General features: G+C 40.4%; 12 protein-coding genes across 12 annotated transcripts; 3 read left to right on the forward strand and 9 right to left on the reverse strand.

Moving 5' to 3' along the window:
• Position 1: 1 nt before the first annotated feature.
• On the reverse strand, positions 2 to 487 carry C5L36_0C08500 (uncharacterized protein; the record flags this gene model as incomplete). The annotated part of the gene is made up of 1 exon (XM_029466554.1): positions 2 to 487. One exon carries the CDS (start codon positions 485 to 487, stop codon positions 2 to 4), a length of 486 nt encoding a protein of 161 aa, XP_029322414.1.
• Positions 488 to 728: 241 nt separating this feature from the next.
• On the forward strand, positions 729 to 1727 carry C5L36_0C08510 (uncharacterized protein; the record flags this gene model as incomplete). The annotated part of the gene is made up of 1 exon (XM_029466555.1): positions 729 to 1727. The coding sequence occupies one exon, from the start codon at positions 729 to 731 to the stop codon at positions 1725 to 1727; it is 999 nt and encodes a 332-aa protein (XP_029322415.1).
• A 60-nt stretch (positions 1728 to 1787) lies between these two features.
• Positions 1788 to 4523, reverse strand: C5L36_0C08520 (uncharacterized protein; the record flags this gene model as incomplete). The annotated part of the gene is made up of 1 exon (XM_029466556.1): positions 1788 to 4523. The coding sequence occupies one exon, from the start codon at positions 4521 to 4523 to the stop codon at positions 1788 to 1790; it is 2736 nt and encodes a 911-aa protein (XP_029322416.1).
• Positions 4524 to 4975: 452 nt separating this feature from the next.
• C5L36_0C08530 (uncharacterized protein) lies at positions 4976 to 6115 on the forward strand (the record flags this gene model as incomplete). Its single annotated transcript, XM_029466557.1, has 1 exon — positions 4976 to 6115. The coding sequence occupies one exon, from the start codon at positions 4976 to 4978 to the stop codon at positions 6113 to 6115; it is 1140 nt and encodes a 379-aa protein (XP_029322417.1).
• Positions 6116 to 6148: 33 nt separating this feature from the next.
• C5L36_0C08540 (uncharacterized protein) lies at positions 6149 to 7879 on the reverse strand (the record flags this gene model as incomplete). Its single annotated transcript, XM_029466558.1, has 1 exon — positions 6149 to 7879. One exon carries the CDS (start codon positions 7877 to 7879, stop codon positions 6149 to 6151), a length of 1731 nt encoding a protein of 576 aa, XP_029322418.1.
• A 704-nt stretch (positions 7880 to 8583) lies between these two features.
• C5L36_0C08550 (uncharacterized protein) lies at positions 8584 to 10446 on the reverse strand (the record flags this gene model as incomplete). The annotated part of the gene is made up of 1 exon (XM_029466559.1): positions 8584 to 10446. The coding sequence occupies one exon, from the start codon at positions 10444 to 10446 to the stop codon at positions 8584 to 8586; it is 1863 nt and encodes a 620-aa protein (XP_029322419.1).
• A 20-nt stretch (positions 10447 to 10466) lies between these two features.
• C5L36_0C08560 (uncharacterized protein) lies at positions 10467 to 11276 on the reverse strand (the record flags this gene model as incomplete). The annotated part of the gene is made up of 1 exon (XM_029466560.1): positions 10467 to 11276. One exon carries the CDS (start codon positions 11274 to 11276, stop codon positions 10467 to 10469), a length of 810 nt encoding a protein of 269 aa, XP_029322420.1.
• A 1485-nt stretch (positions 11277 to 12761) lies between these two features.
• On the forward strand, positions 12762 to 13067 carry C5L36_0C08570 (uncharacterized protein; the record flags this gene model as incomplete). The annotated part of the gene is made up of 1 exon (XM_029466561.1): positions 12762 to 13067. The coding sequence occupies one exon, from the start codon at positions 12762 to 12764 to the stop codon at positions 13065 to 13067; it is 306 nt and encodes a 101-aa protein (XP_029322421.1).
• A 342-nt stretch (positions 13068 to 13409) lies between these two features.
• Positions 13410 to 15692, reverse strand: C5L36_0C08580 (uncharacterized protein; the record flags this gene model as incomplete). Its single annotated transcript, XM_029466562.1, has 1 exon — positions 13410 to 15692. The coding sequence occupies one exon, from the start codon at positions 15690 to 15692 to the stop codon at positions 13410 to 13412; it is 2283 nt and encodes a 760-aa protein (XP_029322422.1).
• A 361-nt stretch (positions 15693 to 16053) lies between these two features.
• C5L36_0C08590 (uncharacterized protein) lies at positions 16054 to 18435 on the reverse strand (the record flags this gene model as incomplete). Its single annotated transcript, XM_029466563.1, has 1 exon — positions 16054 to 18435. The coding sequence occupies one exon, from the start codon at positions 18433 to 18435 to the stop codon at positions 16054 to 16056; it is 2382 nt and encodes a 793-aa protein (XP_029322423.1).
• An 839-nt stretch (positions 18436 to 19274) lies between these two features.
• On the reverse strand, positions 19275 to 20354 carry C5L36_0C08600 (uncharacterized protein; the record flags this gene model as incomplete). The annotated part of the gene is made up of 1 exon (XM_029466564.1): positions 19275 to 20354. One exon carries the CDS (start codon positions 20352 to 20354, stop codon positions 19275 to 19277), a length of 1080 nt encoding a protein of 359 aa, XP_029322424.1.
• Positions 20355 to 21765: 1411 nt separating this feature from the next.
• Positions 21766 to 22899, reverse strand: C5L36_0C08610 (uncharacterized protein; the record flags this gene model as incomplete). Its single annotated transcript, XM_029466565.1, has 1 exon — positions 21766 to 22899. One exon carries the CDS (start codon positions 22897 to 22899, stop codon positions 21766 to 21768), a length of 1134 nt encoding a protein of 377 aa, XP_029322425.1.
• Between the last annotated feature and the right edge of the window lie 369 nt (positions 22900 to 23268).

The raw sequence follows: 23268 nt of genomic DNA on the forward strand, positions 1-23268 counted from the left end.
GTTACTCTGTTTTAACTCGCTTTGCATCAGGAGCTTCACTAACATCTTCAAACTCAACATCGTCCACATCTTCATCTTCCTCTTCTTCTGCTGCAGCACCAGCACCAGCACCAGCGCTTTGTTCTCTTGTTTGCTCCTTCATTGCAATGTTTTTGGTCTCAAGGGCAACCTTCATCACATCGAGTTGCTCCTTATCGTCAATCTTATGTAACGCTTCGCTAATATCAACCATTCTATTCACAAGGGCATTCCATTGCTCTTCTGTCAATGAAATCCCTTTAGATCCAGGCATCCACAGACCTTCTTTCTGATAGTATTCTCTGATGTCAATCAACTTCATATTCTTGAATTTCCTTACAGTTACCTTTTTCTTTTCTACTCCTAGATCAAACTGAATCTGAGGCGAATCCGCACCGGCATTGCCTGTTCCAGAGCCTGAGTCGGCACCATATGGTGTTTTCCTTTTGAAAAACCTCTTAGGTGGCATTATAAGTGTGAAGTTGTGTGGAATTGGCCATTTCTGCGGTATTCTTTCTCCTTACATGAAGAGGGATACTGTTCAACTGTGGCAAAATCATGTCCAAATTAAAAAAAAAAGAGACATTGGCGGAAACGAGTAATTTCAGAATTTCACACACTTGTAATGACTATTGATCGTTAATTGAACGGCTGCAGAGCCTGTTAGTTACTGTGATCAGCACATTCTCCTTTAATTGAACTAGTCAAAGATGTCACTCAATTTGAAGAAGGTGTCTGGAACTTTGTCTGGAATTTCACCGCTTATTGTTGGCGGTGCAGTATTCAATACTCAGTACAACGATAACCCTACTGCCTTGCCTATATATAGGTTGTTGGAGAAGGCATTTAGTCTCGGGATTAATGCCATTGACACGTCCCCGTATTATGGCCCTTCTGAAGAGCTATTAGGAAACACCCTGAGACAGATGGCTGAAGATGGCAAAGTAGAACGGAATAATTATTATATATGTACAAAAGTTGGTAGGTTACACCTCGATGACTTTGATTACACACCGTCTTGGGTTGAAAAATCAGTAACCCGTTCATTACAAAGGTTTCATACCTCTTACCTAGATGTTGTTTTTTTGCATGATATCGAGTTCAAAACCGCAGATGATATTATTGGTGCATTGCAAATGCTAATGGCTTTGAAGAAGAGAGGCTTAATTAGATATGTAGGTATTTCAGGGTATCCCGTTCACTTTCTTTACCAAATAGCCAAACTTTCAAAAGAAACACCAGATATTGGGCCTTTAGATTTAGTGATGAGCTATTCGAATATGTGTTTACAGAACACAACTTTACAGTTATATTATGATAAATTTTTGAGTGACACTGGTGTTAAACTCGTAAATAATGCGTCAATTCTGTCAATGTCATTGCTTAGAAACCAAGAGACTAAATCTTTCCACCCAGCATCTTCTGAGCTAAAGAAAAGATGCCATGAATTGGGTTCTATGCTACAAAACAAGTACAATGTCGATCTAGCCGATTTAGCAACAAGATTTGCAATTAGAGAATGGAAGGACAAACATGGCAAAACTGTACTGGGTGTTTCCACTGTTGAGGAACTGGAGATTGCTTGGAAGCAATATCAACTTGTTCTTGATGGTTCCCTGGATGATAAAGACAGAGAATTGATAGACATTAGCAGAGAATTCTTAGGTGAGCATCTTAATGAAACCTGGGAAAGCGGTATTAAACATTAAACAAAAGAAACTAAAATACATAGCGTAATACGTTTTTGTGTAGTAACCTTTAAACATTCACTATAATTTGGATGGGATTCCACCACCGACCAATTTAATTGCTGCAAAATCAATAACCTTTGTGTTTCTTTCAACACACCAGGTTTGAAATTTAACGAGGTTTCCTGATCTCCAAGCTAGAATTTTCAACGTCTCGCCAGGGTAAACGAAACTAGTAAATCTAGCCTTAATTTCATCAAATAAACCATAGTGATCCATTAGTACTTTTGCACTAATACCGAAGAAACAAAGTCCATGCAAAATAGGTTTATCAAAATTACCACCTTTAGCAAAAGCCGGATCTACATGTAGGGGATTATAATCTGCATTGAGGCGATAAAGAACAGCTTGGTTTTCATCTGTTTTGAATTGCCCCTCAAAATCAGGTGGACCAGCCGCTTCAAAATCTTTTAGGTAGAAGTTTGATATGCCTTCTGCTTCTTTTGAAAAAATTTCGTCCTTACCGCTTTGGGTTTGGCCATCTCTAATGAAGTATGACCCGACGTTGGTAAATAGTAAATCTCCATCTTTTTCGTATGTTTTATAACCGGAACGCAATAAAACGCTTTTCTTGCCTTTATTACGTGCTTCAAGTGGGAAAGACTTAGTCTTCAACTTGCCGCTGGTGGGAATTGGAAATTTGTTGATCTTGAGGTAATGTTCGCCATGTAATAGTTTCATAGGGTTGTAGTTCTCAATAATATCGTCGAAATTCAATCCACCATCATCCCCACTCATAAAAGGAATAACCCCAAATGTAGGAATTGCTTGGAAATTACTATTAGACTCATAGACATATTTGAGTTCTTTACTAGTGGCACCAACAGAGATATTATAAAGAATGAGTTTATATTGATCATACGTGTAAACTCCTTCTTCTGTATCACCGTGTTCTTCATCTTCATCTTCATCATCTTTTTCCATCTCCTCCTTCTCATCATCATCTTCTTCTTCTTCTTCATCATCACCAACTGCTTGTAAAATAGCTACTGATGATTCTTCTGCAGATTTCAAGGTAATTGGATTACTAAAGTCAATAACCTCATTCCAATGTTCTTGAATAAATTCAGGTGTAATATTTTCATCTTGAGAAACAGCACCTTTGGCTCTTTGCCATCTAGTGTTGCCAATCCAACCAGCCCCAACCTCAAATAACTCTCCAGTCAAACCACCATTTTCCTCGGCACACAATAGCACAACTATGGGAGATACCTGCGAAGTTGAAAACTTATTAAGTTCATTTTCTTTAAATATCGTCTTGGTCATTGCAGTTTCAGCATGTGGAGCAATGGCATTACATTTAATACCTATCTTTTTACCTTCAATGGCCAAAGTCCTTGTAAACGCTAATATACCAGCCTTTGCAGAAGCATAATTAGCCTGACCAAAATTACCATAAATACCTGATGTTGATGTTGTATTCACAATAAAACCTGATTTTTTGTCGGTAAATATTGGCCAGACCAATTTGCACAACCTATATGTGGCTAACACATGAATTTGAATCACTTGGTTCCATTCCCTTTCGGACATCTTGATGAATGATCGATCTCTCAATATTCCTGCATTGTTGATCAAGATATCAACTGTACCAAAGGAATCAATCGCAGTTTTAACAATGTCTTCAGCTTGCGAATATACATCATGTTTAGAACCAACTGCTTTTCCACCCAACCTTTTTATTTCTTCAACAACGGGATTTGGATCATTGAAATCATTCACCACAACTTTTGCTCCATATCTTGCAAACCAAAGGGCATGGGATTTACCTAAACCACTACCAGAACCAGTAACAATGACAACTTTGCCTTTAATTGAATTAATTTTGGTGGATCCTTGATTGTTTGGTTTTAATTTAGAGGTAATCTCCCAAACCTTGTTGTAATCCTTTAGCATGGTTGGATAATCAAATCCTTCCTTAAAATTAAAAATCTCAGTAAACCTATTAAGAATAGCTTCTGGTGTAAAAGTATCGCTTTTTGGATTCAGATATAAGCCTTTTGATCTTTGCCATTTAATTTGTGCAAACATTCCAGCCGCAACTTCATAAATAGAGCCTGTGGATGGACATTGCTCCGAAATTAATAATAGAACCAATGGTGCTATTTTTTCGGGCGATAATTTTTCCAAGACATCAGGAGGTAAAACTGTTTCAGTCATTCTTGATCTTGCTAAAAGAGATATAATATTAGTTTTTATATTGTATTTGAGTCCTTCCTTGGCCAAAGTTTCACCAAACCCAACAAGTGCCAATTTGGCACACGAGTAGTTTGCCTGACCAAAGTTACCATATAACCCAGCTGGTGAGGCAGTCATGATAATTCTACCATAGTTTTTATTTTTAAAGATTTCCCAACATAGTTTGGTCAATTTAAAGGCACCATTTAGGTGCACGTCCAAAACATCCGTAAACTGTTTCTCTGTCATCTTTTTGAAACTTGCGTCTTTCAAAATTCCAGCATTGTTGATTAAAATATCAACAGTTCCAAAACTATCCAATGCGGTCTGCAAGATTCCCTGCGGATTCGTAACCAAATTATCATAATTTGCAACAGCCACACCTCCATTTCTCCTGATCTCCTCCACAACCACGTCGGCCGCCTTTGTTGAGCCGCCAGAACCACTTAAAGTACCACCAAGATCATTAACAACAACTTTAGCACCTCTTGAAGCAAACTGAAGTGCATAGACTTTTCCTAAACCACCACCTGAACCAGTAATAATTACAACCTTATCCTTGAGAGAGATTTGCGCCATTTTCTTTGTATATCTATTTAGTCAACTACTCTATCAACTATTTGTTGCGTAGCTCATTTTGAAGGGGATTTGTCCTCCTATTTATATCCAAGGTAGCATGTTGTGTTAGAGCAAATGAGCAAATGTTTCCCCGAAAAGAAACTCCGAGCCGGTGTAACCCAATTTGTGGGGAAGGGAAATTTTGTCACTGTATATTAAGAAAAAAAAAAAAAGGGGGGGAGAAGAAGAGGGAAGGGGAATCATCTTAAGGAAAGAGGGGTAACAAAATCATATAGGGAGGGTGGTTCGAACCTGTTGTGTGGTATTTGTTTTTCATTACATATTCTATTTAGATGTAGCTAAGGTGAAATTCAGTTCGACATGATCCCGGCATCGGAACTAAGTTTTTCATTTGCTCCATATATGTGGATTATGATCAACCAATACGGTAGCACCAGAACGCAAGATTGGAGATGACTGTATTCACTACAATAATCAATCCAGAAGATTTCCATGATCCAAGGTTCCATTCACCAACACTGGTTTCTCCAACTGTTCAATTTCAGTTACTTCCGATGAGGTATTTAACAACATACAATTTACAGCATTACCTTTTCGATATACACCGGCTACCAGCAGAAACACACAACAACAGTATACTGTCGGTAGCCATATCTAACGTATCATTTGAAGGTTATGGTTCTATCAATCTCCTAAAGGACCAATTTGATATACTTTGGGACAATTCGAAACTGAAAAGGTTGGATATTGATTTTACCAGATTTTCATTCAAAGATCGAATTTTTGGGAGGGTTGTTTCTTTGATCAACCATATTCTGAAAAATACAGAATATAATGCATTTTTAAGTGTAACTCTTGCCATTGAGAAAAATATGAATCTGTCGGATGAATCCATGAAGATATTGAATTTATTACATGCTGAATATATTAACATCAACATGATAAACCTACTAGTTCCTAAAGAGTTTAAAAGACGAGGAAAAACGTGGGCAGATATGCTGAAAACGATCTTGTCTAATGTGGAGATGCAACTACGAGGTTATGATGCTGAAAATACACATTTTATAGGAAACATTGAAAAATATATTGGAATTACCTTGGATTGTGATATCACTAATGACGATATATCATCGATTCGACATTCTGTTCGTAATACTGTGATTCATGGCGAAAGAAAAAACATTACAGATGATGAGCTTATGGTTATATGGAACTGGTCTAACAATATTGGGTTGGGACAGTTACAAATAAAATCTTACTTAACAAACTCGAAAAACGTCAAAAAGTTCCTTGAAAGAAACCAGTTACGTCTGCAAAACTATAACTCTTTAACATTACCAAAAGATGCCTTACTACAACTAGCAAACGAAGTTTCGGGAGGCAGGTCGCTATCCATGGCATCCGTGGAATCTATGGTTACAATTGACGACTATGTACCTATTCCATATTTCGAAGTGCAAAGGGGTCTACCTGATTATGAGACTGCCTTAAATGATAAGGTAAACGAATTCAATTTCTCGGAAAATGATAATAATACACTCCAAAAATTACCCAGTTATACATCACAATTCTATGTTCCAAAGAACCAATAAGCATAGAAGAAATCAATGCTGCAAATCTGTATCCTATGCAGATAGATACTTCTCAGCAACATTTTTATACCACTCGATTTGGGATTCGGAGAATTCCCATTTTTTACCCTTTTGATCGGGCTCTTGTCCAATTTCCTCATAAACACAATAGTAGTATCTATTACAGAGACTAACTCCGTCTGTTGGTGGGAATTCACTCCCAGGTTTGTAATCCGGGGGGATAATAAAAGCATCAAAGTCAACTGCTTGTTTATAGTATTTATTCAATTCTTCTTTACTCTTTATATCAACGCCAATATCAGATACATGTTCAATATCGTCACGTAGCATATCGTCAGACATTTTATGACAATTGGTAATACCAGAATTCAACCAAATTAACTCATTCGTTTCGGCAAGGGCATGTGCAGGATGTGCAGAACAAATTTTGTAACGATCACCACCTTCAGCTAGCAGTAGTTTCCCAACATTACCAGTCCAATAATCATCGAACTTGTATTTATCAAACCCGGACATCACCAACCCCAGCCAAAAATGTTCTTTTTCTCCCCAAGTTGCAGCTCTAAATGGCTCGACATTGGATAGCCATAGGGCCATCAATACCCCATTCCAATATAACTCCCTGTTAATCAAGAAGAGACCTGCCTCCATATAGTGGAAATATCTACCTGCAAAATATTCACTTTCAAAGTGCTTAGGACTAATATAAGGCATGTTGAAAATTTGATGGTCGATTAATGAAGGAGCGGTATCTTGGATAAACTGATAATAATCCTCACCTAATCTTAGTTCTGCACTTCTGTCTTTGAAAAACAAAGTATTTGCCTCTTTATACACTTTAGTTTTGAACAAATCCTCCAAAGACTTGAAAATAGCAACATCGGTATCTAATAAGACCACTTCTTTGAAAGTATTGAATCCATAGGCTAGCATTTTATTAAAAAAACTTCCAAAAGAACCCTTGTATTCCTCATTCAAGCATGGTGAAACATCTACAAACCAGATATCAAACAAAGGTTGCTCGTTGTTCTTCATCAAAGCCTGTGTCAACTTCAGTTTCCCATCATTGGACAAGTCACCCCGGTGGAAAAACTGAATAGGCAACGTATTACTCAAAGCCTTCAAATTGCCAATTAACTTAGTTGCTTCCTTGACATAATTGTCCGACAATGAGACAATAATACCTCTACCTTCAAGGTTTGCCTTGAAATACCTCCAAAAGGGGACTCCTTTATCCACCGGTTCCATGCTCACCCCCTGGCGTTTGTAGCTATCCACACTGAGCTCGTCTATCTTTGCATCTCCTTTCTCTGGCTTCCCATAGCTCTGCACACCGCTCCAGTGCTGAAACACAGGAAGCTTCCTGCTCAAATATGGGTACATCTTTTCGTCCCATTCCGGCACAATGGCAAAATCGTTAGACATGTAGCAATGGTTGTAGAGATTCAAATGGACCAAGTCTTGAGATTTGGTCTTCTCTGCATGAGAAAATGATTCGCCTAGTTTTGGCGTCAACGTCCAATCCGGCTGCTCCTTGAACAAATGAGTGAAATAAGCACGGCATTTCTCCTCTAGCGATAGTTTCGGGTCAATAAACTGATGGTATGGTCTATATTCAATAGACAACTCGGACTGTTCTGTAGGAGTAAGCAGAACTTTTGGCCACTCAAAATTAGTAGAGTACAAGAGATATCCAAGCAACGCCAGAAACAGCAACACGACAAGCTTGATATAAGTAAGGAACGTCAATCTCAATAAGCGCATTGCAGAACGAGAATGGTGTCCTTCGGAACACCAAACAAACACAAAAGACCTTGTAAGAGAGAAGCCCTCGTCTACTATACCATATAAGAAACTTCCATCGGTAAATGTTTTCCCCCATAATCACCACCACAAACATATTATTTTCTCTCCCCCTTGTAATTCCGTCTCGGGAAATTATTTACGCGTGCGTGATAGAACAAACAGTAATTCCTTCGTTTTCTAATTATAGCTACATGGTGGTGGCCTGACGGTCCCTTCACTCCAGCAACAAACACAGAAATCGCCATTTACAGATATCGCCATTTCCAGATACTGGTGTTACCATCTAGAGTTCTTTGTTCTCTTGCTTGTCGAGTTGCATAGTTTACAATTCAACAAAGCTATCAGAAGAGGTAATTTTTCTTATTGTTTTCCATCACAGGAAAATATCACTCTGCTTGACATGTTTAGAGATATCGGTATGTATAGAATAAAAGTTTTGACGCATCGAATTGTTTCTCCATCTCGTCTTTTTCCCTCTCTCGATTAATTGGGAAACATGCTACGACGTGGTAACATACGGAGACACGGACACATAAATCTACAAAATGCCCATAGTGGGGAAAAAAAATATATATATATACATAAATATACATAACTCTGTATGTAGATGTTTGAGTTTGAGTTTTTGAGTGTGTGAATGTATAATTGTGCGGAAGCTAAGTCTATGCCTGCACGTAACGGTCGGCAACAACATTGTACCACTTGATTTGAGGCTTTGAAAATTCCCATTTGATCCCCTGTTGGTCATGATCAGGCCCAATAGAATCATAGACACAGTAGTAGTACCTGCTACACAAATCCATGATTTCCGTAGGCGGGTAATCTGTAGCTACCTTGTATTCGGGAGGGACAATGAATGCATCAAATGAAATGGGCTGTCTGTAATATCTCTCGAGTGCAGGAATGCTCTGGATGTTGTACCCAATATCAAAGATTTTCTCAATATCATGTGCCAAAACTTCATTGTTGACCTTCTCACAGTTGGTAATCCCTGAATTTATCCAAGCCAGTTCGTTACTTTCAGATAAAATGTGTGCCGGATGGGCAGAACATATCTTGTGTCGTCTGCCATTATCAGTGGCTACAAGTTTCCCAACGTTACCAGTCCAGTACTTGTCGAACTTAAAACTATCCTCTCCAGACATCACCAACCCCAGCCAGAAATGCTCCTTCTCGCCCCAGCTAGCCATTTTGAAAGACTCGACATTCGACAACCATAGAGCCATCAGAACACCGTTCCAGTATATTTCCCTGTTGATCAGGAAGAGGCCCGCCTCCATATAATGGAAATACCGTAACTGGAAGTATTCGGTTTCAAATAGATTCAAATCAACAAAAGGCGCTCCGAAAATCGTGTGGTCCAAATATGAAGGTGCTGTGTTTTGAATGAAGTTGATATACTCGTCACTCATTCTCATTTCGGTACTTCTATCTTTGAAGAACAAGGTTTTGGACGATGAGTATATTTTGGATTCAAAGAGTTTATCCAGCGGTTTGAATATAACCACATCTGTATCCAGCAGTACAATTTCCTTGAGGGAATTGAATGAATATGCCAACATCTTATTGAAATAACCATCAAACGAATCTTTGTAGACATCGTTCAAGCATAGGGAAACATCAACAAACCATAGGTCGAACAAAGGCAATCCATTCTCTTCTCTGACTTTTTTCGACAATCTCAGTCTATTGGCATATGACAAGTCGCCACGGTGGACTATTTGAACTGGTAACTCGTTACCGAGTGTCTTCAAATTATCCATCAGTTTTACTGTTTCCGTGATAAAGTCATCAGACGATGATAAAACTATACCTCTTCCTTCAATGTTTGCCTTGAAATACCTCCAAAAGGGGACTCCTTTATCCACCGGTTCCATGCTCACCCCCTGGCGTTTGTAGCTATCCACACTGAGCTCGTCTATTTTTGCATCTCCTTTCTCTGGCTTCCCATAGCTCTGCACACCGCTCCAGTGCTGAAACACAGGAAGCTTCCTGCTCAAATATGGGTACATCTTTTCGTCCCATTCCGGCACAATGGCAAAATCGTTAGACATGTAGCAATGGTTGTAGAGATTCAAATGGACCAAGTCTTCAGATTTGGTCTTCTCTGAATGTGGGTAGGACTTGCCTAGTTTTGGCGTCAACTTCCAATCTGGCTGCTCCTTGAACAAATGGGTGAAATAAGCACGGCATTTCTCCTCTAGTGGTAAGTTTGGGTCAATTAGTTGGTGGTATGGCCGGTATTTCAATGAGGTGGTGCTCCATGACGACTGAGACTGTGTATTGACTTCTGAATTTTTCAGATTGAGGTAAACCAATAAACAAACAAATGTGATGAACAGCAGCAATTTTGCATTCCGCTGTAGATAGTATCTAAGTCTAGGCATATTCAACTGGACCGCTGTGTCACTTGTGGTGATCCAACCAGATAGATAAAAGTAAATGCATATAATTACACAAAAGTAACTAACTTTATCCGAGAGTATTTGTCTGGCAAGAGAAAGAGTGCACGTGAGAATGAGCATATTACATATAAAGTGCGATATTACAAAATAGTACATTTAGAGGAGGAAGCTTTCCTTTTTAAATTTGAAGTTGATGTTTTCTTTGATCTGAAGGAGACCATACTGTTACGATTACCCCTATCCTTTGATTTCCCCTTTGTATAGATGCCATTTCCATTTTGACCTTCAGAATTTATTGCGGCATTAGCATTAGTAAAACTATTTCTATTATTCGAAGCAGATTTTGATTTTGTAGTATATCTTGCCTTGTTGTAGACGGTATTGAAGACTGCATCAAACAATTCATTGACATTGATCATCTCCTTTGCTGAGCAAGACATATGAGCTACGGCGCCTATATTCAAGGCAATCTTATAAGATAATTTTGTATCTATTCTAGTTGGTATATCATTTTTCAAAGCCACAAGAAGAATAGCGGCATTAGGCGCATAACTCATGACTTCTGGAGCCCAAACTTCGTGTAAATTGGGTAAAGACTCTGGAGCGTCTAATGAATATGCCAAGATAATAACGTCAGCATCTTGGTAACTTAAACGACGCAATCTCTCATATTCTTCTTGACCTGCTGTATCCCACAAATCTGCACAGATAATTTCGTTGGTCTCTGTGTTTCTAAGGAAAGTTCGGTGGTTTTCAAAGATGGTGGGCTCGTATTCTGAAGGGAAGGAACCTCTCACATAGGAGGAAAAGAGGGAAGTTTTACCACAGCCGGAATCGCCCACAATGACAATCTTAAACTGACGAGAGGGGAGGACGTTTGCGTCATTGTCGAGCACGTCGTAAGCTGGGCCTGCAGCTAGGGCGTCTATGAAGTATGGAGAGAGAGACATTTGTGCAGGTATGGATGTGTATTTGTACCTGTATTTAAAAGTATATCTGTATCACTCTTTCTATTTGTATTATTCTTTCTATTTGTATTACTCTTTCTATTTATATTATTCTCTGTATATCAATTTCAATTTGTTTATGTACTTGTTGGAGATAACAACGAGACTTCCAGTAGGGACGCACAATGGCTGGAGAATGTGACGAGTTAGACGCGGTGAGGACAGAGTGCAACCAATCTACACAGGATCCTATTAGAATGCCAACTACGTCAGTACGTGTTGTGCTGAAAATGGGGAAGGCCACCAAAAAAAAAAACATCAACAAACCCACCGCTATAGAACTTCCTAAAATAGCAATGCGTGTCACGTGATCAAAACATATGTTGTCACGTGTCTGTGGTTTCCCAAAGCGGCAGCAAATACGCGTTTCATATACTATTGATGGTTTACTATAATATATAATACTAAAATACTATACTATAATACTAAAATACTGAAATACTATACTATAATACTAAACTTCTACACTATCACAACATACTATAATAGTCTCTACTAATACTATACCACACTAATATTGTACCACTCTAATATTATACCACACTAATATTGTACCACTCTAATATTATACCACTCTAATATTATACCACTCTAATATTATACCACTCTAATACTATACCACTCTAATACTATACCACTCTAATATTATACCACTCTAATACTATACCACTCTAATACTATACTTGTCCAACACAATGCCAAATGCGCGCCTTTCCCCTCGCGCCTGCTCGCGCATACTTTGCTCGCCCTTTGTTTTTTTTTTTTTATAACAGTGTCTATTGCCACCCGACTCCCTCTCTATATATACTCTCCTTCCTTACTGTTGTTGCTTATAGACACTCCCCACTATACTAACTAGAGTTTAACTACACTCACCTAAAACTAACACTACAATCACTGTATGTATCTCGCTTCTTACTAATAGGTGCCACAACTACAACTATATCAACAACAACATCTCTTTACATACCCCCTATACACAGTGGCAACGCCACAATGCCGCAATGCCATTGGCTGGTGTTGCCCTCGTTCTGTGTTGGTGTTGCACCTGTTCTATTCAGAGAGAGGGAGAGAGGGGGGGACACGAATTAACAACTACATTTCAGAGTTTCCCCCATTTAATGGAAAAACTCCCCTTTTGGATTTGTGTGTGTGTGTTTTTTTTTTTTTTTTTTGGTTTGTTTGTTTTCCTTCTCTCTTGAATTCGCGCGTGTTTAAACGCGTCTGCTGAGCCTCCACAGCCGGTTTCCTCATTGGGACGCGCTCGCGTATGCGCGGATTTTGTGGTTGCTGTTGTCGTTGTTGGTGTTGATAATAATAATATTGTTGTTATTGTTGTTTTTGTTTTTGTTTTACAAGTTTTGAAAAAAAAAAACAGTTGTGATACTAACAGAGAATCCTAATATACCCATTGTATAGCAAATCACAATGCCACCAAGAGAACAAAAGGAAAAAAGATCCAGAGCAAAGAAGGATCCTAATGCTCCAAAGAGGGCATTATCTGCATATATGTTTTTCGCAAATTCAGAGAGAGACGTTGTTAGAGCAGAAAACCCTGGTATTGCATTTGGCCAAATTGGTAAATTGTTAGGTGAGAAATGGAAGTCAATGGATGCTGAGAAAAGAGCACCTTTTGAACAACAAGCTGAAGCAGATAAGAAAAGATACGAATTGGAGAAGGCAAAATACTTGAAGAAGAAGGAGTCCGAGTATTTGGAAAAGAATGAAGAATAATTCTAGCAAATTTTCTACCTACAATCACTCTCTCCCTTTAAACTCTCCCCCTTCCCCCTCTTGATTGTCTTCATCTCCATCTCTTGAGATTGTATTTCCATTTTATCCATATTGTATAATAGTCACCTATGTTACTTGCTTCTTTATATTGACCCCTCTTTGACTAATTTTGACCAACTTTGAAGAACAACTTGTTTAGCTCTTTAAAATTAGTCTCTAATTCTATTTTCAGAAAGTGAGGGATTCTACTCCATAAGTTATATTTTTTTCACTGTCAACTCCTTGTTGTTGTTGGCCATTGTTTCCTTTATTTGTATACATACTATAGGCTATTGGCTAAATCTATTTACGTTTTAAAACTGCAACGCTCTCAACGTGATGCGTCTGGGGGAAGAAATCGAATCCTCTAATACTCTCAATCTCGTAATGGTGTCCCTTGTCTGTTTCATTGAGGAAGTACCGAACATCTCTCGCCTGTGAATGCACATTACACGAGACATAGACAATCCGATTAGGCTCAAACTCAGAGAGTTGTTTGAGGAATATCTCGTCACAGCCTTTACGTGGAGGATCCAAAATAACTCCAGTCTTCTCCTTGGGGAAATCAATATGTTCAAATAACTTCTCCGCCTTACCTTGGATGAAATCACACTGATCCTCTCCAATTTGGTTCAGTTGCGCATTCCGCTTGGCAAACTCAACAGCCCGTTCACTGATCTCGACCCCTAAGACCTTCTTCAAATGGCTCTTCTGATCAGAGGCTATGGAGACACTGAATAGTCCAGACCCACAATAGGCATCAACCAGATATTCCAACTCGGCTTCACCACCTAGGTTATCCCGAACGTATTTGATTACCTTGGGTAAAATGGAGTTGTTATTTTGGAAGAATTCGTTGGCAATGAAATCGAACCTTAACTTCCTACCCAACCCAGTATCGACATAGTCGCTGACAATCTTTTGGTTGTCTGTCACACAGGTTTTGGTGACTTCACCATCTATACCAGGAATGTCAACTTCAAGTTGGGTAACGTCGCCGCTCTCAATATTCATAGACCCAAAACTGGTACGTTCCTTAAAATCTTCATCCTTGTTGGAGACACTGTTCTCCCTCAACAATATGGTGACTCCCTTCTTCGACTTGATTCCCTCATTCCACTCCTTCGCAAGTTTCTTCCGCTCATTGACAAAGCCAAGTCTGAGAATATCGGTACCAATAATACAGTCTTCAATGTCCAAGACATCACCAAAGTACGGCCTGATAGACCTCTTCCTCATTGCAGGCTTCTCGCTATCAGGGTGCTCGGATGGTAAATCATTGTTATCAAATTCTCTCCCAAGAACCTCCTCATCCTTGACCTTATTGATGTTCAACCACGATGCCTTGCCACGCCATCCAAACCCCAATCTTGGAACATCCAGACCATTAACACCGCTTCTTGGAACGTCATAATGTGGAGTTAGCTTAGTACGATACCTGTATTGTAATGGTGATGCAACAGTATCCAAAACCTTGCCCTCCCAATTAACTTCATCCTTACAGAAATGTTTGTATGCATTTTCAACAACTTCTTTCTTGATCTCCAATTGCGATTCATAGGAGATCGATTGGTATTGACATCCACTACAAATTCCAAAATAGGCACATTTGGTCTCCATCGGTTTGGTTAACCCTCTCTCGCTCTCAGGCCTTAACTTGGACAATTTTACAAATTCCATAATCTCGGAGTCAACATAGTGTTGGTTGGTATGGAACACTTTGATATTGACAACGTCACCAGGAAACGCAAATGGAATTGTTGCAATTTGGACCTTTGGCATATCTTCAGCCTTGATTTGACGGCGGTATGGCTCAAATTCAAATATACCGTTTCTTCTCCGCTTCTTCTTCTTGTGATCCTGCTGACCTTGTTCATCAATGTTCTCTTCAGTACTGTTCTTCTTCAAATCCGACTTTGCTGCCAATTCTGGATTTGCGAGTCTCCATGCCTGATGCCTCTCCTCCTCTAGCCTGATCCTTTCCTCTTCCTTGGCAACCTCCTCAGGATGGTCTCTCTTCCACTGCTCCAATCTCTCCCTATCACGTTCATTGGCAAACTCTTGACATTGCACAACCTTCTCAAACGTCGGCGAACGAATAATGGCCAACCCGTCACCCTTGGCAGACATACTCAAAACTTGCACATTTTGCAATTCCCTCCAATTGAAGGCATCCAGTACACCGTCATCGTTTATTATATCCCTAACCGGATTTAAAACATCCTTGATGGTCAAATATGGCGTCTCTTTGGCGTCACATCCCAATAACGCACACACTTTTTCATGATGTTCCACAAGCATGTTCGGTATCTCAAACTCCGTTAAAACACCAAGAGGAGACGTGTGGTCAAAGTTTGTGCGTGGTGGCTTTCTATGAGAAGGACGCTTACGTTTAGCTTCGTTACTCTTGCTGTTTGGATTGATTGGTTTGTTCCTCTTCGTTAGACTTGGTCTTTCATCTAAACCCAGCGGAACTTCACGTTGAGCCCGCATCTCCTCAACAGAAGCACTTATGGACATGATATAGCGAATGGAAGTGTGATGAATAACCCGCTGACTCTGTCGAACCCAATATGATAAACTCATTTTATTTGGAATCTATGTCGAATATTGATTATCTTATGTAAGTTTTTGATTGGGTTTGGAATTTTTTTTTTTCACACTTTCATGAGAAAGTAAAAAAAAAAAGTGGACAATGGAAAAAAGTGAAATGTATAGTGTGAAGTATTGAATGAGGGGAGGGAGATGGGAAATGATAGGAAAAAACGCAGGAGAGAAAAAGCCTAATAGCATGATATATCGATTCGAGTAGACAATTGTCTCTCCCCCAGACCTGGTATCTCCTTTCACAGTTTTGTTGCTGTACTCGTTACATTTTATTGGATCTTTCTATAAAAGAAGTTTATTTACTCTTAAAAAAAATTAAATCTTGTTAATCGAAAATTTATTAGAAGTTAGAACCGGATGGGAACTGGTTTTGATTGTAGTATTGATTGTAATCGTTGGCACCGGCAGTTGTGTCGCTTGCACCTGTAGAAGAAGCAGCAAATCCACCGAAACTTGCAGCACCGCCAGCATGTGCACCTGCAGCATTACCACCAAAGGCATTACCATATTGACCGTATTGTCCGTACTGTTGTTGGCCATACTGACCATATTGTTGTTGTTGACCGTATTGACCATATTGTTGTTGTTGACCGTATTGACCATATTGTTGACCGTATTGTCCATACTGGTTGTATTGTGGGTATTGTCCATAAGCGCTTTGTTGGCGGGTTTGAGACTGTTGGGATTGTTGAGAAGCTGGTTGTTGTTGAGAAGATTGTGATGAAGATTGTGATTGTGGCTGTGGTTGTGGTTGGGACTGAGTTGGTGGGTGTTGTGGGTGTGGTTGAGCCTGTGCCTGGGCTTGGGCTTGGGCTGGAGTTGGAGGATGTGGTTGATCTTTATCAGCTGCTTGATCTTGCCCTTGATTGCCATTATTTTGACCATATTGAGCATAAAACTTATTTTGTTGTAAAGTATTGGCAGCACCTGCAACCGGTGGTTGGTTCTGTGCATAACCCATGTAACCTGCTTGAGGAATGTAGAAATAGTTATAATATGGAGGAATAAATTGAGGCATACCGACCATTGGAGAGACATTACCCATTGCCGCTGCAGGGTTGGTCATATTTGGCATAATGGATGCAGCCGCTGGAGATGCAGCAACATTAAGATCATTAGAAGCAGTTGGAATGGAGTTAACACCAGATGTCATGAATTGTGATTGCATTGGATCCATATATTGTTGATTGTACATATAAGGGTTGGATAATTGAGATGGATCATACTGGCTATTTCTCATGTAGTTCTCCATACCATAATTGACATTCTGTTGTTGATACTCATTATATTTTTGAGCTTGAACGGATTGTGCTGGTTGTGCTGGTTGTGCTGGTACTGTTTGTACTTGTTGTGCTGGTTGTGCTGGTTGTGCTGGTTGTGCTGGTTGTGCTGGTTGTGCTGGTTGTTCGACTTGTTGAGGTTTTTCTGCTTCTTTTTGGTTGGATTTTTCTACTGACTGGGTTTCTTCACTATGAGCAGGTTCAGATGTCTCATTTAGGGACAATTTGTTCAAATCGCTTGTTGTTTCAGCAACATCAGATTTAGGTGAAACCTTACCTTGTCCTTCTTCAACCTTTGCATGTTTTTCAACAGCAGTAGTTTCAGAAATGGCATTTGTAGAACCATCTTCAGGTGCAGCGATACCATTGTCATCGTCGATTTCCTCAACAGTTTCAATGACTTCCTCAGTGACTTCCTCAACAGCCTCTACAATAGGTTCTTCGATTCTGACTTCTTCCACTGCTTCAGCTTCCTTTTGTTTCTTGGTTTCTTTCTTAGGCTTCAATAGGGCAGCCCAGCTCATCTTTGCTGGTTTCAAAGGTTCGTTTTGACTATTTGCAATCTCATTATTGAAATCTTTAATGACGTCGCCATTTGATGCATCCTTGCCATCTCTTGAACGGGATTTTTGTACCTGGTTGACAACCTGTTCTTCATCCTCCACAACTGCAGGTGACTTCTCACTGAGTATATCATTGGACTGTTGAGAAACATCGTTTCTTTGTTCCGATTTCAAAGCACTAGCCCAAGATGAACCTTGACTTGGTGACGTAGAATTAGCAGGCGACTTTTTATTTATACTGTTATGACTATTTCCCGTGCTGCTGTTATTATTATTATTATTAGTATTATTATTGCTGTGGCTGTGATATTCTTGTTGATGGTGTGGTTTTGGCTTTTGTCTGAATTGTTTGTTTGGCACGTTTCTCTTGAGTGGTTGTTGGTGATGCGGATGTTGGTGATGGCCGTGGCTATGGTGGTTGTGATAATGGGAGGAGGATGTACTGTTGGAATTACCAGAATCGTCCCAGTTGGAAGTACGTGAATCGATATCTCCCTCCGAGGCCAGTTGCTGTGGTCCCGACTGTTGTTGTTGCGCCAGCTGTTGCTGCTGTTGCTGTTGCTGTTGTTGTTGTTGTGCCTGTTGCTGGGCAAGCTGGGCAGCCTTCTTCCTCTCTCTCTCCTCTCTTTTATCAGTAACTTCCCATTTCTGGATTTTGCCCGAGAAGATCCCTTCAAGAATCTCTGGAACGTCAACGTTAGCAATTTCGTCCTTGATGGAAATAAAGTCCTGGTACGTCCAGTCAGGGAGAATGTCTGTCAAGGTACTGATCTTCTGCTTCAAATCCTCTGCTGAACTGCTGCTAGCCTGTGTCGACGACTTCTTGGAGGCGCCTCTGAATTTGCTGCTCTTCTTGGGGTGATGCTCAAGTTCCGACATGGGGTCTGTGTGTATAATATGATGTATATGTATATGTGTGGGTGTGAGTGTGTGTTACTTAATGTGTTCCTCTATGTGGTTTCTGTATATGTCTCCCGCTATGTAAGGGCGTACCTAATTTCGAATAGAAGTCTGTTGTTGAAACTCTCCACCGTCTCCAACGAGATGGCAAGAATTGCCACAGCAACGAAATGGGGAAAAATGAAGAAAAAGTTTATAGATGGAGAGACAACTCCAGTTTGGTGCACGGGCGGAGATATAGAGGGGGGGGTAAAATGCCACTTGCGGAAACCGGGTGAGGAGACTCGGATAGCACGCTCTTCAGAGGGCGGGCAGTGCGGTGCTGCAGGGGGCGACACATTATGTGGCTATCTATCTAGCATGTGGAGCGTGTGTGTGGCTATTTTGCCAATACTTGCAGAGGGGGCATTGATTAAACCTTTGGTTTTAGTATAGTATAGTATAGTATAGTATAGTATAGTATAATATAGTACAATATTATACAGTATAGTATAGTACAGTATAGTATAGTATAGTGTAGTATAGTGTAGTATAGTATAGTATAATATAGTATAATGAGTGATTGGGAATCACAGACATAAGCAATTCCCGTCCAAAAGAACTTTCTTCTACACCCCGGAGTCACCAACACAGTGTTCACCACCTCATGAACATCTTGATTGGAAACTCTAAAACCGTTGAAACTGGAAAGTCACGGCCAAAAAGGACAAGACAAAAAAAAAACATTTCATCATTACTTTAAGCTAAAGTATACAAGTAAATAATCATTCAACTATAACAGACTAGACGTTAGACGCCACATGCTAGACGTTAGACATTTACAATTGGTTCTTGGTGTGGAAAACTTCCAAAGCCTCAGTGATTCTCTTGGACATTGTCTTTTCACCTTCTCTGACCCACACTCTAGGATCAAAGTACTTCTTGTTTGGCTTGTCTTCACCTTCTGGGTTACCAACCATGGACATAATGTAGTCCTTCTTGTTCAAGACATAGTCTCTAATACCAGTCAAGTATGCATATTGGGTATCAGTGTCAATGTTGACCTTAACAACACCATTCTTAATACCTTCATCGAATTCAGCCTGGGTGGAACCAGAACCACCATGGAAAACCAAGTATAATGGATGTTCCTTGTTAGTCTTTAATTGTTCCTTAGCGTACTTTTGGTGTTCACCTAAAATAGAAGGTCTCAAGACAACATTACCTGGCTTATAAACACCATGGACGTTACCAAATGCTGCAGCAATGGAGAAGTTTGGAGAAATTGGAGAGAGGGCCTTGTAAACGGCAAAGACGGTTTCCGGAGTAGTGTAAAGAGCATCTTTTTCAACGTGTTCATTATTAACACCATCTTCTTCACCACCAGTAATACCGATTTCCATTTCTAACCATTGTTGCATCTTTGCCATTCTTGTGAAATACTTCACACAGGTTGCAATGTTTTCATCGTCATTTTCTTCAGACAAGTCCAACATGTGGGAGGAAAACAATGGTTCGCCATGGATCTTGAAATAAGCCTCATCTGCTTCTAGCATACCATCAAACCATGGAAGCAACTTCTTTGCACAGTGGTCAGAATGAAGAACAACAGGAATGCCATAAGTTGGAGCAATGGATCTAATGTAGTGAGCTGCAGCAACTGCACCATGAATTGAAGCATTCTGGCCTTCATTGGACACGCCCTTACCTGCGAAAAAGGCAGCACCACCATTGGATGTCTGTAGAATAATAGGAGAGTTGTTGTCTCTTGCAGCTTCCAATGCAGCAACGGCAGTGGAGGACGAGGTCACATTGATTGCTGGAATGGCAAATCCCTTTTGGTGGGCATAGTCGAAAAGCTTTCTAACATCGTCACCGACAATAACACCGGTCTTTCTGGAGAGGAAATCTAAAGTCATTGTGTTTGTGTTGGGGGTGGTAGTAATAGTAGTAGTAGTATTAGTAGTAGCTGTAATAATAGTATTAGCTGTGTACTGATTGAACAAATTTATTGGAAGGAACAACTACATCAACAAATCTCTACTTCAACTGGGATAGAGACACCTCTTTATATAAATCCCGGGAAACGGGCCTCTCCTTGTTTTCCCATTATCATTTCCCTCTCTTTCTCACTCCATCACCGGGCCACACGGTATTTGTCAACCTCATGGCCCACAAGGGGGGGGGGGCCACATTTCCCACTCCACTCGCACTCCACTCGCGGAAGGTTTCTCCCCGGGGTCACCCCATTCTCACCTGGAAAATGAGTCCTATCCGAAAAAAACTGTTTTCTCGTTCCATCTTGTGACCGTCGCCCATTATCGCCGTCGCGTCGCCGTCGCGTCGCTGATAATGCCCAAACAATAGAAATCGACGGGACGATCTGCGCTTGGGGGAAGGGGATTAATAAATACGATATTTGAGGTTTTCAGTGGCGTCGCTATTGTTGACACAAATAAATGTCTCTTACACACTTAAGACAATACACACTTAATACAATACACATACAATATGGCATCGAAAATCGATACTTCAACTCAGAATGCCCTTGCTGCATTACATGATATTCTTGCTGTGCTCCCCTTAGCGGGGAAGACACGTTCCGCCCAGGGAGCAGACGCCGCTGCTGCTGCTGCCGACACAGACATCGTTCTTCGCAGCATAGACACCCTTCTCAATATTGCACATGCGCTCAAGGAACAGGCGCTTCTTGGTGCGGGGCGCCGCGGGTCGCCCTTGGAAGAGGCCCCTCCCACTATGGGAGCACGTGCCCTGCTCGGAGAGGATGTGCAGAACGTCTACAACGAGGTGAACACGCTCCTCGAGAGAGTATCCGGGCCACATAACTGACATTTATGGTAAGGTTGCTCGTTGTAATGTAGTGTTGTGTGGTATGGTATTATAGTATAAAATAGTATATCAATAATATATCGGAGTATATATGGTATAATAGTATGAAGTATAGCACATTGTACCATGTCGTGGAGCATATTATGGTATTACGTGGTTTGGCATAGTATACTATAGTATTATAGAGTTGTATTGTACTATAAAGCAGTGTTGTTTCTGGATACTACACTAACGTATAGTGTACTACAGTTTTGTATAGTATAGTTTAGCATATCAGAGTTGTACTGCAGCATCGTGTAGTATGCTACATTGAACTCCTCATGTCGCATCTTATATTATCTTACTTGATCTCATCTTATCTTATCATATCATATTATTTCATTTCATTTCGTTATATACTCTACTCCTCATCACTATACATCCCCCATGCATATCAATATACACATAAAAACGTCACACCAGTACGCCCAAGTCAGCCCATCATTTCGAAGTGTCAACAACATATCTGCCTAAAATCTTACCTTGCTCCATCAATTCATAGATCTTTGGCAACTCACTCAAACCAACAATCTTAATTGGTGACTTCACTAAACCCCTGGTGAAAAAATCAATAGCCTCACTAGTATCTTCCCTGTTACCAACATAAGAGCCTCTAATTTGAATCGACTTGACAACATGGTCGAAAACCGAAGACTCGCATACAGCATGCGCTGGTAATCCAACAAGGACAACCTTACCCAAGGTTCTGACATACTGGGTACTTTGGGAAATAGCAGCTGGAGAAACAGAAACATTAATGACACCATGTGGACCACCATTGGTGGCCTCTTGGATATCCTTGACAATGTCCTTGGATTTGGTGAAATCAATGAAAACTTCAGCTCCAAGAGACTTTGCAAACTTGCCCTTCTCCTCACCACCATCAATACCCAAAACTCTCAAACCCATGGCCTTGGCATATTGAACAGCAAGAGAACCTAAACCTCCAGCAGCACCAGAAATGGCAACCCATTGACCTGGTCTTAATTCTGCAGTCTTTAAAGCCTTATAGACAGTAATACCTGCACATAAAATTGGCGCAACTTGAGCCAAATCAGTGCCCTGAGGAATCTTGGCTGCCTGAACAGCATCGGCAGTGGCATATTGTTGAAAGGACCCGTCATGGGTGTAACCACTCAAGTCGGCCTGTGGACAGTTTGGCTCTGCACCTTGTTGGCAAAATTCACACCCCATACATGAACCATTCAACCACTTGATACCGGCATAATCGCCAATTTCAAAGTTGGTGACATTGTCCCCCTTAGCAACAACAACTCCGGCACCTTCATGTCCACCAACCAATGGCAACTTGGTCGCCAAAGGCCAGTCACCTTTCCATGCGTGTAAATCGGTATGACAAACACCAGAATACTTGACATTCACCAAAATCTCATTTGGCTTTGGCTTTGGAACTGGAATGTCCTTGTAAAATAGTTCACCTCCGTTCTCATAAAAGATAACACCCTTTTGTGTCTCTGGAATAGCTGGGATCGCTAAACTTCTAATGGCATTGATTCTGAATGCAGTACGAGTTGTATTGCCCCTCAATGCAGCAGTGATGGTCTTGGATAACATGTTCGTTTAATTGTTTGTTTAATTGTTTGGTTGTTTGGTTGGTTTCTATCTATAGCTTTATTTTCCCTTCTCTAAATGGACTGCTTGGATAACTTGGACCCCCTTCCCATTTTATAGTCATTCTCTTCCCCCTCATTTTCCCACTATTCCCAACAATGACCATCTCTCCACCTTGTTTCCCCATTCTTCCTGCTCTACCTGGTGGGGGTGTTTCACCCCATTAACGGTCGGATTCCGCTGTGGAGATGGCTCTGGCCTTTTTCCCATTCCTTCCCCCCCTCAATCTTCTCCATGCGGGGAAAAAAAAATTTTATCCATAAACAACCAAACCGGCGGCTCAACGGGGGGTTTATACTGACAGAAATGGGG

Source organism: Pichia kudriavzevii, chromosome 3 (genome assembly GCF_003054445.1).
Source record: "Pichia kudriavzevii chromosome 3, complete sequence".
Classification (NCBI taxonomy): domain Eukaryota; kingdom Fungi; phylum Ascomycota; class Pichiomycetes; order Pichiales; family Pichiaceae; genus Pichia; species Pichia kudriavzevii.